The sequence below is a fragment of the Lissotriton vulgaris genome, chromosome 12 (genome assembly GCF_964263255.1).
Source record: "Lissotriton vulgaris chromosome 12, aLisVul1.2, whole genome shotgun sequence".
NCBI lineage: Eukaryota > Metazoa > Chordata > Amphibia > Caudata > Salamandridae > Lissotriton > Lissotriton vulgaris.
In genome coordinates, this window is record NC_141700.1 from 126,427,629 (window position 1) to 126,440,348 (window position 12,720).

At 52.6% G+C, this 12,720-nt stretch overlaps 1 protein-coding gene across 6 annotated transcripts in view; it reads left to right on the forward strand.

Annotated features, from left to right (window-relative positions):
- Window positions 1–10,459: 10,459 nt before the first annotated feature.
- TPM3 (tropomyosin 3) overlaps window positions 10,460–12,720 on the forward strand; it is a 116,090-nt gene continuing 113,829 nt past the window's right edge. For 4 of the 6 annotated variants that reach the window (XM_086947521.1, XM_086947523.1, XM_086947522.1 and 1 more), the window contains exon 1: window positions 10,559–10,812. In XM_086947521.1, coding sequence (XP_086803647.1) covers window positions 10,699–10,812 — 114 coding nt within the window. In that variant the 5' untranslated portion in view covers window positions 10,559–10,698. Of the gene's footprint in view, window positions 10,813–12,720 lie in introns of all 6 variants that reach the window. The other 2 variants (XM_086947524.1, XM_086947526.1) reach the window with 2 other exon arrangements.

Sequence of the window (12,720 nt, forward strand, 5' to 3'; positions counted from 1 at the left end):
GTCCTGCCCCCTCGTTGCTTGTGCTTGCTGTCCTGCCCCATCATTGCTTGTGCTTGCCCTCCGGCCCCCCTCGTTGCTTGTGCTTGCTGTCCTGCCCCCTCGTTGCTTGTGCTTGCTGTCCTGCCCCCTTGTTGCTTGTGCTTGCTGTCCTGCCCCCCCCCTCGTTGCTCGTGCTTGCTCTCCCGCCCCCTTGTTGCTTGTGCTTGCTCTCCTGCCCTCTCGTTGCTTGTGCTTGCTGTCCTGCCCCCTAGTTGCTTGTGCTTGCTGACTTGCCCCCTTGTTGCTTGTGCTTGCTGTCCTGCTCCCTCGTTGCTTGTGCTTGCTCTCCTGACCCCTCGTTGCTTGTGCTTGCTCTCCTGCCCCTTCGTTGCTTGTGATTGCTGTCCTGCCCCCTTGTTGCTTGTGCTTGCTCCCCTGCCCCCTAGTTGGTTGGGCTTGCTCTCCTGCCCCCCCTCACTGTTTGTGCTTGCTCTCCTCCCCCCCCCTCGTTGCTTGTGCTTGCTGTCCTGCCACCTCGTGCTTGCTGTCCTGCCCCTTACTCGTTCCTTGTGCTTGCTGTCCTGCCACCTTGTGCTTGCTGTCCTGCCCCCTCGTTGCGTGTGCTTGCTGTCCTGCCCCCTCGTTGCTTGTGCTTGCTCTCCTGCCCCCCCTCGTTGCTCATGCTTGCTGTCCTGCCCCCTCGTTGCTTGTGCTTGCTGTCCTGTCCCCCCTCGTTGCTCGTGCTTGCTGTCCTGCCCCCTCGTTGCTTGTGCTTGCTCTCCTGCCCCCCCTCGTTGCTTGTGCTTGCTCTCCTGCCCCCCTCGTTGCTTTTGCTTGCTGTCCTGCCCCCTCGTTGCTCGTGCTTGCTGTCCTGCCCCCTCGTTGCTTGTGCTTACTGTCCTGACCCCTCGTTGCTTGTGCTTGCTCCCCTGCCCCCTCATTGCTTGTGTTTGCTCTCCTGCCTCCTCATTGCTTGTGCTTGCTGTCCTGCCCCCTCGTTGCTTGTGCTTGCTCCCCTGCCCCCTTGTTGCTTGTGCTTGCTCTCCTGCCCCTCCTCACTGGTTGTGCTTGCTCTTCTGCCCCCCTCGTTTCTTGTGCTTGCTGTCCTGCCACCTCGTGCTTGCTGTCCTGCCCCCTCGTTGCTTGTGCTTGCTCTCCTGCACCCCCCTTGTTGCTTGTGCTTGCTCTCCTGCCCCCTCATTGCTTGTGCTTGCTGTCCTGTCCCCTCGTTGCTCGTGCTTGCTCTCCTGCCCCCCCTATTGCTTGTGCTTGCTCTACTGCCCCCCCTCGTTGCTCGTGCTTGCTCTCCTGCCCCCTCGTTTCTTGTGCTTGCTGTCCTGCCCCCTCGTTGCTTGTGCTTGCTCCCCTGCCCCCTTGTTGGTTGTACTTGCTCTCCTGCCCCCCTCACTGGTTGTGCTTGCTCTCCTGCCCCCCCTCGTTGCTTTTGCTTGCTGTCCTGCCACCTCATGCTTGCTGTCCTGCCCCCTCGTTGCTTGTGCTTGCTGTCCTGCCCCATCATTGCTTGTGCTTGCCCTCCGGCCCCCCTGGTTGCTTGTGCTTGCTGTCCTGCCCCCTGGTTGCTTGTGCTTGCTGTCCTGCCCCCTTGTTGCTTGTGCTTGCTGTCCTGCCCCCCCCTCGTTGCTCGTGCTTGCTCTCCCGCCCCCTCGTTGCTTGTGCTTGCTGTCCTGCCCCCTAGTTGCTTGTGCTTGCTGACTTGCCCCCTTGTTGCTTGTGCTTGCTGTCCTGCTCCCTCGTTGCTTGTGCTTTCTCTCCTGACCCCTCGTTGCTTGTGCTTGCTCTCCTGCCCCTTCGTTGCTTGTGATTGCTGTCCTGCCCCCTTGTTGCTTGTGCTTGCTCCCCTGCCCCCTAGTTGGTTGTGCTTGCTCTCCTGCCCCCCTCACTGTTTGTGCTTGCTCTCCTTCCCCCCCTCGTTGCTTGTGCTTGCTGTCCTGCCACCTCGTGCTTGCTGTCCTGCCCCTTACTCGTTCCTTGTGCTTGCTGTCCTGCCACCTTGTGCTTGCTGTCCTGCCCCCTTGTTGCGTGTGCTTGCTGTCCTGCCCCCTTGTTGCTTGTGCTTGCTCTCCTGCCCCCCCTCGTTGCTCATGCTTGCTGTCCTGCCCCCTCGTTGCTTGTGCTTGCTGTCCTGCCCCCCTCGTTGCTCGTGCTTGCTGTCCTGCCCCCTAGTTGCTTGTGCTTGCTCTCCTGCCCCCCCTCGTTGCTTGTGCTTGCTCTCCTGCCCCCCTCGTTGCTTTGGCTTGCTGTCCTGCCCCCTCGTTGCTCGTGCTTGCTGTCCTGCCCCCTCGTTGCTTGTGCTTACTGTCCTGACCCCTCGTTGCTTGTGGTTACTCCCCTGCCCCCTCATTGCTTGTGTTTGCTCTCCTGCCTCCTCATTGCTTCTGCTTGCTGTCCTGCCCCCTCGTTGCTTGTGCTTGCTCCCCTGCCCCCTTGTTGCTTGTGCTTGCTCTCCTGCCCCCCTCACTGGTTGTGCTTGCTCTCCTGCCCCCCTCGTTTCTTGTGCTTGCTGTCCTGCCACCTCGTGCTTGCTGTCCTGCCCCCTCGTTGCTTGTGCTTGCTGTCTTGCCCCCTCGTTGCTTGTGCTTGCTCTCCTGCCCCCTCATTGCTTGTGCTTGCTATCCTGCCCCCCCTTGTTGCTTGTGCTTGCTCTCCTGCCCCCTCGTTGCCGGTGCTTGCTGTCCTGCCCCCTCGTTGCTTGTGCTTGCTGTCCTGCCCCCTCGTTGCTTGTACTTGCTCTCCTGCCCCCCCGTTGCTCGAGCTTGCTGTCCTGCCCCCTCGTTGCTTGCGCTTGCTGTCTTGCCCCCTCGTTGCTTGTGCTTGCTCTCCTGCCCCCTTGTTGCTTGTGCTTGCTGTTCTGCCCCCCCTTGTTGCTTGTGCTTGCTCTCCTGCCCCCTCGTTGCTGGTGCTTGCTGTCCTGCCCCCTCCTTGCTTGTGCTTGCTGTCCTGCCACCTCGTGCTTGCTGTCCTGCCCCCTCGTTACTTGTGCTTGCTGTCCTGCCACCTCGTGCTTGCTGTCCTGCCCCCTCGTTCCTTGTGCTTGCTGTCCTGCCCCCTCATTGCTTGTGCTTACTGCCCTGCCACCCCGTGCTTGCTGTCCTGCCCCCTCGTTGGTTGTGCTTGCTGTCCTGCCCCCCCTTGTTGGTTGTGCTTGCTCTCCTGCCCCCCCTCGTTGGTTGTGCTTGCTCTCCTGCTTGCTCTCGTGCCCCCCCATGTTGGTTGTGCTTGCTCTCCTGCCCCCCCTCGTTGGTTGTGCTTGCTCTCTTGCCCCCCTTGTTGGTTGTGCTTGCTCTTCTGCCCCCCCTCGTTGGTTGTGCTTGCTCTCCGCCCACCCACCTCGTTGGTTGTGCTTGCTCTCCTGCCCCCCTCGCTGGTTGTGCTTGCTCTCCTGCCCCTCCTCGCTGGTTGTGCTTGCTTTCCTGCCCTCCCTCATTGATTGTGCTTGCTCTCCTGCTCCCCCTCGCTGGTTGTGCTTGCTCTCCTGCCCCCCCTCGCTGGTTGTGCTTGCTCTCCTGCCCCCACTCGCTTGTTGTGCTTGCTCTCCTGCCCCCTTGTTGCTTGTACTTGCTCTCCTGCCACCTCATGCTTGCTGTCCTGCCCTCTCGTTGCTTGTGCTTGCTGTCCTGCCCTCTCGTTGCTTGTGCTTGCTGTCCTGCCCCCCCTCGTTGCTTGTGTTGGCCTGCCCACTCGTTGCTTGTGCTTGCTGTCCTGCCCCCTCGTTGCTTGTGCTTGCTGTCCTGCCCCCTCGTTGCTTGTGCTTGCTGTCCTGCCCCCCTCGTTGCTTGTGCTTGCTCTCCTGCCCCCCCCTTGTTGCTTGTGCTTGATGTCCTGCCCCCTCGTTGCTTGTGCTTGCTGTCCTGCCCCCTCATTGCTTGTGCTTGCTGTCTTGTCCCCTCGTTGCTTGTGCTTGCTGTCTTGCCCCCTCGTTGCTTGTGCTTGCTGTCCTGCTCCCTCGTTGCTTGTACTTGCTCTCCTGCCCCCCATTGCTTGTGCTTTCTCTCCTGCCCCCCTCGTTGCTTGTGCTTGCTGTCCTGCCCCCTCGTTGCTTGTGCTTGCTGTCCTGCCCCCTCGTTGCTTGTGCTTGCTGTCCTGCCCCCTCGTTGCTTGTGCTTGCTGTCCTGTCCCCTTGTTTGTTGTGCTTGCTCTCCTGCCCTGCTATTGGCATTGTAAATGACAATGCCATTTATTTATGTTTTAAAAACAAAAACATAAATCAAAATGACTTCATGAGCAATGCCAATAGCTCTAACTTTAAGAATGCCGAGACCATCGCATTGTAAATGCTTGTTTTGGTAGGCACGGGGAGATTAAGGGATTTGCCCAGAATCACAGGATGTGGAGTCAACCCCGAGGCTCGAACCTTGGTTTCCCAGCTCCAAAGTCGGCAGTCTAGCGGTGAGATAACTTTCTCTGTATTTCCTGGTCCTTTTTCACCCACTACTTGCAGGTTTCATTTTATCGATAAACAATGACACCTGTGAAAATGGGGCTTGCAAGCGGATTTCAATGAGACACTTGGGTATACAACTGTTACAACGAAGTTTTTACCACGCACTACCATTACAACGCAGGCATTACCACGCATACCATTACAACGCATTGCGCTGGGGGGCGCTCTAGGATAGGGAATAAGTATAATTTTATATCCAACACCTTCCCTAGTGTCCACGGGGACTGGAGTTGGAATATAAAATTATACTTACCACTATCCAGCACCTCTAAGCGCTATGCGCTGTAATGGTATGCGTTGTAAATACTGCGTTGTAATGGTATGCGTGGTAAAAGTATGCGTTGTAACGTCATACATCCAGACACTTGTAATAAAAACCTTGGATTTAACAATACCCTATGTGAAGTGGCGGCTCCTCCGTTAAGGCGGACTAGCGTCACCTCACTACTATTGCAGCAGTAAAAAAAAGAAAAACAAAAAATGATTATAACAGGACGTTATTATCATTTTCTTTTTCTTTCCGGATTCGGCCAATCACGAGCTGCTCCTTCAGTGACTGTTGTGATTGGCTGGGACAGCCCAGAAGCCTGAGTTCTTCTGGTGCTTCCAGCAGAGGAGGAGAGGCCTGCAGCTGTGGGAGAGGTGTATGGCAGAGAAGGTAAGGGCCATATTATCAAGAAAGGCGATACATTATCGCCGCTTTTATCGGCAGGAAACTGCCGCTAAAGCGGCGATAATGGGCTTCATAATATGCCCTTGTGAATTCCCATAGAAGCCCAGGTTCTGGTGTTAACCTGGGCTTCTATAAAACTTTCTTGATAATATGGCCCTAATTTTTTTATTTTGTTTAATTCCCCGTTCCGAGTGAGCTGCCACTGCCTATATGGTGTTAAGTCAAATTCAAGTCTGAGTAAAGGAGTCATATAGAGAGGGTTATTGTAGACTAGTATAAGATCTAGAAAAGTGCAAACATGGCAGGACAGCCAATGGAGCCAGGGGTGTACTCACCAAGGGGAAAATGGGATATTAATTAAAATGCAGGATAAAAGAGGATGCTCTGGTAGAGAGCGAGGAGGAGAAAACATCTGTCTGAGCTAAAGAGTGATGATGCATTCAACCCAGAACTGTGACTGGGGGTGAGTGTCTGAAATGTTTCAGCGCTCCGTTCATCATCTCCTTGTGTTTGCTTTGTTCGCCCTAAGTTGGCAGGGTATGCCCAGACGTGGGTCCCTTGCTCACTTTGCAACTGGATTCAAGCTAGCCTGGCTGATGAGGGGTGTTACCCCGAAACCGGTCCCAGTATGCTTGTTTCCAGTCAAGGAAAGACATGGCTGGGCAGTTTGGGCTGGACTGTTCCCATGAGGCATAGGGTAAAGACTGATTTGCATATAGCTGTATCTGAACTGGGGTGGCGAAAAGAGCTAAAGCATGATGATGGATTCAACCCAGATCTGTGACTTGGGGTGAGTGTCTGAAAAGTTTCAGTGCTCCCTTCATCATCTCCTTGTGTTTGCTTTGTTCGCCCTAAGTTGGCAGGGTATGCCCAGATGTGGGTCCCTTGCTCACTTTGCCACTGGATTCAAGCTAGCCTGGCTGATGAGGGGTGTTACCCCAAAACCAGTCCCAGGATGCTTGTTTCCAGTCCAGGGAAGACAATACTTGGCAGTTCGGGCTGCACTGGTCCCATGAAGCACAGGGTCAAGACTGATTTGCATATAGCTGTATCTGAACTGGGGTGGCGAAGTGAGCTAAAGAAGGATGATGGATTCAACCCCGATTTGTGACTGGGGGTGAGTGTCTGAAAAGTTTCAGTGCTCCGTTCATCATCTCCCTGTGTTCGCTTTGTTCACCCTAAGTTGGCAGGGTAGGCCCAGACGTGAGTCCCTTGCTCATTTTGCCACTGGATTCAAGCTAGCCTGGCTGATGAGTGGTGTTACCCTGAAACTGATCTCAGGAGGCTTGGTTCCAGGCCAGAGAAGATATGGCTTGGCAGTTCAGGCTGGACTGTTCCCATGAGGCACAGGGTCAAGACTTATTTGCATATAGCTGTATATTAACTGGGTTGGTGAAGTGAGCTTAAGAATGATATTGATGGATATAACCCAGATCTGTGACTGGGGGTGAGTGGAAGTTTCAGTGCTCCGTTTATCATCTCCTTGTGTTTGGTCTGAGCTGAAATAAGCAGATGGTGCAAGTAGCTTGTAGCTGGTAGCACATGCATGGAGGTGCGCTTGTTTGTGACACTCAAAACAACTAATATAAAGAAAACCCAAGCCACATACCCTCTCCCAGGCCAGGCACCTCAGACCCAACTGTGCCCCCACTCAACCACACAAATGCCCTTCGCTTCCTGCCCTCAGTAGCATTTGCATGTAGACACGAACAGAATGACAATGCAGTGTGGAGACACACAACTATGTATGTCAAATGCTTGTCAATCCCTCTAAGAGTTCACCCTTTACCTACTTTAATGTTATTAACAGGCACTGACAAAGCCAGCAGCTCTTTTGCTATGAATTTTATTAAACATTACTGTGGGAGCTGCCAGGCCGTTACTAATACTAATACAAAAAAAAGTACAAAATATTTTTTGTCTATAAAAGCATGCATTGTCATAATATTCCTTGCGGTGAAAGGAACAAATTGACAACACTCACTGAATTTAGCGAATGGCTGAAGTGAGCTGGCACATTGCTCTATGCTATATATCGTAGTGGGCTTAAGAAAAAATTGTGAATGACACAACACCAGATCAATGGATGACAATGGCTGGCTGAAAGCACCTTTAAATATGAATATTATATTTAATTTTCACTAATATCAAAAGGGTCTGGGCTTACCCCTGACTAAAAAAAAGTAGGCAATAAAGGTAGAGAATAAATTGCCATCTAAATGGGCATCCGGAGTACAAGCATAATAAATAACCAGTATTTGAAGTCAATATAAAAAATGTAATACATTTAGGAAGTACACTTTGAGCCTTCTTTGTCACTAAAGAGAAAGGAACTATTTTAGGTAGATGTGAACTATGAGCACAGGCTTGATGCAGCCACTCAGAGTAAAGGGGGCCAATTGGTAGAGTGAGATGACTATTTGCTCCAGGCAGTATGTTGTTGTGTGCAGAGGCAAAATGTGAATGACAATTAACCCCTTAAGCGCTGCGCCCGTCCAGCGGCTGACGGCACCACTACCTCTGGAGTGCTGCCGTCGGCCGTTGGACGTTCCAACTGCACCTGCGCAATGGAATGTTCAGCACTGGAGCTGGACGTTCCAAAGCAGCTAAGGTGTTAATAGGCCAATGGGTCAAGCCTGCTGGTCAAGTGTCTCCCTTTCTATATGTTGTGTATCTGTTTTTTTATATATATCCTGATGGGACATGGAAAACTGTCTCATAGGCAAGATCTAAAACCTAGAAAAAACAAGCTGGATAATAAACCACCACATTCCTTTCTGAGCCTATCTTTTTGCTGAGGTTGCTGCCCCTCTCGCTATAGCTGGCTCGCTGTCAGGAGTGGCCCATGCAGGTAAGAGTGGTGGGCGGTGGGGCCGGGTTGGGGTTGATTCGACAGACAACCATGAGGGAAAATGTAATTACTAATTAATTTTCCCTAGTTGTAGTCTCTCGAACCCCCCCCCCCCCCCTTTTCACCCGGCCCCACCGACCCATCGCTCTTACCTGCACGGACTGCTGCTGCTCGCTGTCACTCCTCTACCTTGTGGGTTAGGACCCACAGCAGGCCTTCACTTGTAAAACTGTAAGTGCCGGGCCCACAGATTTGGTCAGAAGCCCGCAGCCTCCTCTTCCAATATCCGGGGTGCTGAATACCAAGAATGAATACTCTGGATTCCACCTCATGTCTCTTTTGATCGCCGCTCTCTGGCCCTTAAGCTCACTCATGCAGGTCCCTTTTCATTCCAGCTTTCTCTCTTTGTCACCATTGTTTCATCTTTCTCTTCCTCCTTCTTTCAATATTTTGTTTTTTCGCGTTCTGGCTCTCAGTTAAGGTCTGGTGAGAAAAACTAAGTGCCAGCTCCAAAAATGAGTGCCAGTGTCCACCACCTGAAACCACCGGCTCAAATTAAGCACTGAATTTGGCTTCAACTACGGGCAGCCAGGGGCAGTAGTCACTACTCGGGCCTAGGTTTTGCTTCCCTGGGACTCCGTGGTTGTGAGGATCCAGTAGGACCAGCACAGACGTTTTAACCCCTTCCCCGCTGGGCTAATTCCCCCGCGGTGCGAGCGCAGTGCTTGTGACGACTCCACTGTGCAGCATGACGAGCTGAGCTCGTCACGCTTCCGACCACTCAATGGAACGCCCCGCACAGGAGGGGAATTATCCCTGCGTGGGCATTCCGCGGTGGTTATGACAAGCTCAGCTTGTCATGAGCACAGCTCCACTGTGCCTCATCGTGGAACGAGTTAAGCCATGGGCAAAGTGGGCTCCGGCCCAGGGCCCCGACCTTCCAGGGGGCCCACTTAGAACCAGCTCTGTTCTGCAGAGTCTTGGCCTGATGGCCTTGAAAGATCCTTAAACAGATTTTTTTAAATAACCTTTTTCCTTTAATTTTATTTTTAATATGGGTGATATTTGAGAGTCTATTACAGACATTTTGCAGACAAATGTAGTGTTTTTGTTTCATGTAACATTTAAATAAAAAAAGTTTATTTTAGATCAAAACAGAACCTCACATATTCGAAATGGGAGGATGTCACAGAGATTATTTGCAGTAATATTGGTGAGCTGCTGCTGTTTTACGGTATTGAAAACACACATCACTGTCCCTGAGTATTAGATGTAGACACATTGGACCAGTGTGTCTATGCACTGTCAGTATCTTGGCCAAACAGGACATGAAAGAGCTGAAATTGAATCATAAATTCACAGCTGTTCTGATGGGGCCCCCAAAATACGTTTGGCCCAGGGCCCCCAAAATCCTTAAAATGTCCCAGACCAGAGGATAAACAACGCTCTAACAAACATGTTAACTTTCTGTAAACAGGAGGTTTGTGATGGGGCAGCCTGTGGTACCACGCGGCATCCCTGTGATATCTTAGTGAGTGTCAAAGAGCATGCTATGTCGCATGTTCGGCCTCCTGGCATAGAAATCCATGTCTAGGGTAGATTTTCAGGGACTGTCCCGGTTTTTACCATCTATCCCGGTTAATTGCAGTCAATTTAGCATGTGTCACAGGTTTTGTAGAGGGCGAATGAACACAATGGGGGCAAGTCCCCATGTATTCCGGTGCAGAATCAGTTAACAGCCCATAGCAGAAAGTAAGTGCAAATAATTGCAGTTAATTCCTCATAGTGCCCCACTGGCTGCATTTTCTATGTTGGTGAGCGCAGTCAATTAAGTCATTTCTTGGTCCCTTGGTCTTGACAAAATGTTAGTCCTACTTCTATGTTTGTGCAAAGTCCTGTTTTTTTGTTTTTCAAAATCTGGTCGCACTACCCATACCTTATTCACCTTTGCATGAAACCTACAGCGGTGAACTGACCAGTTGTGAGCCATTTATATAACTACTTTATACTGTTAGGTATGAACTTTATTGCTCCCTCTCTGAGGTAAAATGGCTGACGTGACGCAGATTCAGAGGGAGCTCTCATCATCCTGCTCTTAAATCGCTCTTCACTGCGAGATCCCGTTGCTTCGTACCTCGCGCCTCCTGTAAATGGTTTATTTAAAGGGCGTGAGGAGAGCGGGGGCTGGAAGATGAGCCCTCACTGAAACAAAAGCTCAACAAGAATAAAATGGCCGCGCGCCAAGGCCCCACAGCCAGCAGCACCTCAGCAATCCGGGGACATTGCTTTTTATAACCAGCTGCCAGTTGTCCCCCGAGAGCCCAAATATGGCACTGTCACTGAAAGTGGCAGTTGGCGTCCTCCATTGCCAGAGGGTGAACAATGGATGGGTGGGGGCCCAGAGAGAGGGGGGTGGCATGGACCGGCCCACAATGGGCAGGTGCACCTGGTCAGCTGATGAGGGGGTATAAGTGACCGGCTGCCAAGGGCTGAAGGCTGCGCGAGTGCTATCTACTGTTCTCTCCAGCCCAGGAGGAGGGAAGGGCTGACGCCTCCACGTGGATCCTGCCGAAGAGAGCAGCGACAACTCACGCAGGGCCTGGTCATTGTCCCCACCAGTGAGCAATCCAACCTGCAAGCACCTTGCAGTGACTCGTGAGCCAAGCACCCAGCTCACCCAGCAACCCTCCAGGCCTACGACCCTACCACCGAGCGCCAACCCAAGACCCAACCATGGAGGCCATCAAGAAGAAGATGCAGATGTTGAAGCTGGACAAGGAGAACGCGCTGGACCGGGCTGAGCAGGCCGAGGCGGAGCAGAAGGGCGTTGAGGAGAAGTCCAAGCAGGTGGGAAGGGGAGGAGGCAAGGACAGGCTGTGTTTGAGGGGACCAAGAGAGGCCAACCGAGAACAGGAACACAAAGGGACAAGGGAGGCCGGGTTTAAGGAGAGACCATGGAATCTAGGTGTGAGGGGCAAGGGAGAACACACATAAGGACACACAGGTGTCGGACAAATGCAAAAAGAACAGATGATGGATGGAATGTTGAATTAATCAAACATTCACCCCCCAGTCACAGATCTGGGTTAAATACATCTTTTTTTGCACGCCACACCATTCCAGTTTAGACCTGGCCATATGCAAATTAGTCTTGACCCTGTTCCCCATGGAAATAGTCCAGCCTGAACTGCCTGGCCAGGAATTCTCTGGCCCAGAAACAAGCATCCTGGGACCGGTTTCAGGGGTACACCCCTCATCAGTCAGGCTAGCTTGTATCTGGTTGCTACACAAGTGTAGGACAGGCATGCCAAGTAGCCAAAACGATACTGCATGTGGGAATATATGAGAGGTTAGCATAGGGTGAAGGTCGTATATGAGATGGTGGGATTAGTGAGGGGTTATGGGATACCAGAAACAAAGAACAAGAAATGAGTAGCAGAGGCAGGCAGACAGGGATGGACACGAGGGTGGAAAATCTGAAGGACAAGTCACGTGGGCATTAATTGAGTAACGAGATTAGGGGGGTGAGAAGAGGGTACCCAATGGGAGGCAAGAACGGGGGTGCTAGAACACAACAGTGACGCCTGGGAGACAAAGGGCACGACAGGAGAAGAGGGTAAGAAAGGATAGGGTTGAACTAAGGTAACTGATGTGGCAAGCCTCAGGAGGAGAGGAAAGTCCCAGGTGGTGGCCCAGGGCGCGTGCTGAGAGGTGAGGCTGTGATGCTAAGAAGCAAGGAGAGGGGGCAGGGACTGAGGCGAGGAAGAGGCGAGAGCAGAAGGGATGGAAGGGGCAAGAGCTGAGGTGAAGGAGGGGTGGGGGGAGGGATAAACAGAGCACTGAAGTCGGGACCGAGAGGGGAAGAGGTGAGGCCAGGCGGAAAGGAACAGAAGGGAAAATATGTCAGGTAAGGACGGGAGGGCGAGTGGCAGCGACTGAGCGGGCAAGATGTGAAGTGATGAAGGGACGGAGAGAGGTGGGGAGAAAGGGCAGGAGACTAGGCCAGGAATGACGGAGAATGTCAAAGAACAGCAGGGGAGAGGAAAGGCGAGGTGAGGAATGAATGGAGAGAGACGGGGCCCAAACGTGCAACGAGTGACTTTTGGAAAGGACAGAGAGAGGAACGACAGAGTGTGCAAGAGATGAAGAAAACACAGGGGGGACATGGCTCGAGGTGAGAAGGGACGAGGAAAGCCTCAAAGGGTGCATGGCATGAGGGGCAAGCGATACAAAGGCACGAGAGAGCAAGACGCGATGCCAAACGGAAGGCGGGCAGTGTGGGCAACGAGGAGAGCAGAGGAGGAGAGAAGGAAGGGTTAAGGGTACGTGCCCTCGCCCTCGGGTCCCTCTTGCACAGACAGCTGAGCCTAATTACCCTAATGTGGGATTTATACAGCATTTCGTGGCCTTATTGGGAAACCTGATGGATCAGAGCAAATCCTCTTATTAGAGCTGCGCGCGTGCCTTGGCGGCACCCTGCGGCGAGGCCTGGAAGGCCGCCCTGACCTTGATGGAGTGTGCGTCCCAGAGGGCATGAGACGCCATTCACCTTTCACAACGTAGAGCCTAGGCCGTGGGCAGGGGGCCTCGAACAGCAAAGCCATCCTTTTACCCACAGCATGCAGCTCAAGTCTTAGGGCCCGATTCACAGAATGAATTTAAGACTCAATCCTAAACTTACTACCATTTTGGTATTCACAGAATGCGCTTACTACTTTTGGCATTCACAGAATGCACTTACTACTTTTGGTATTC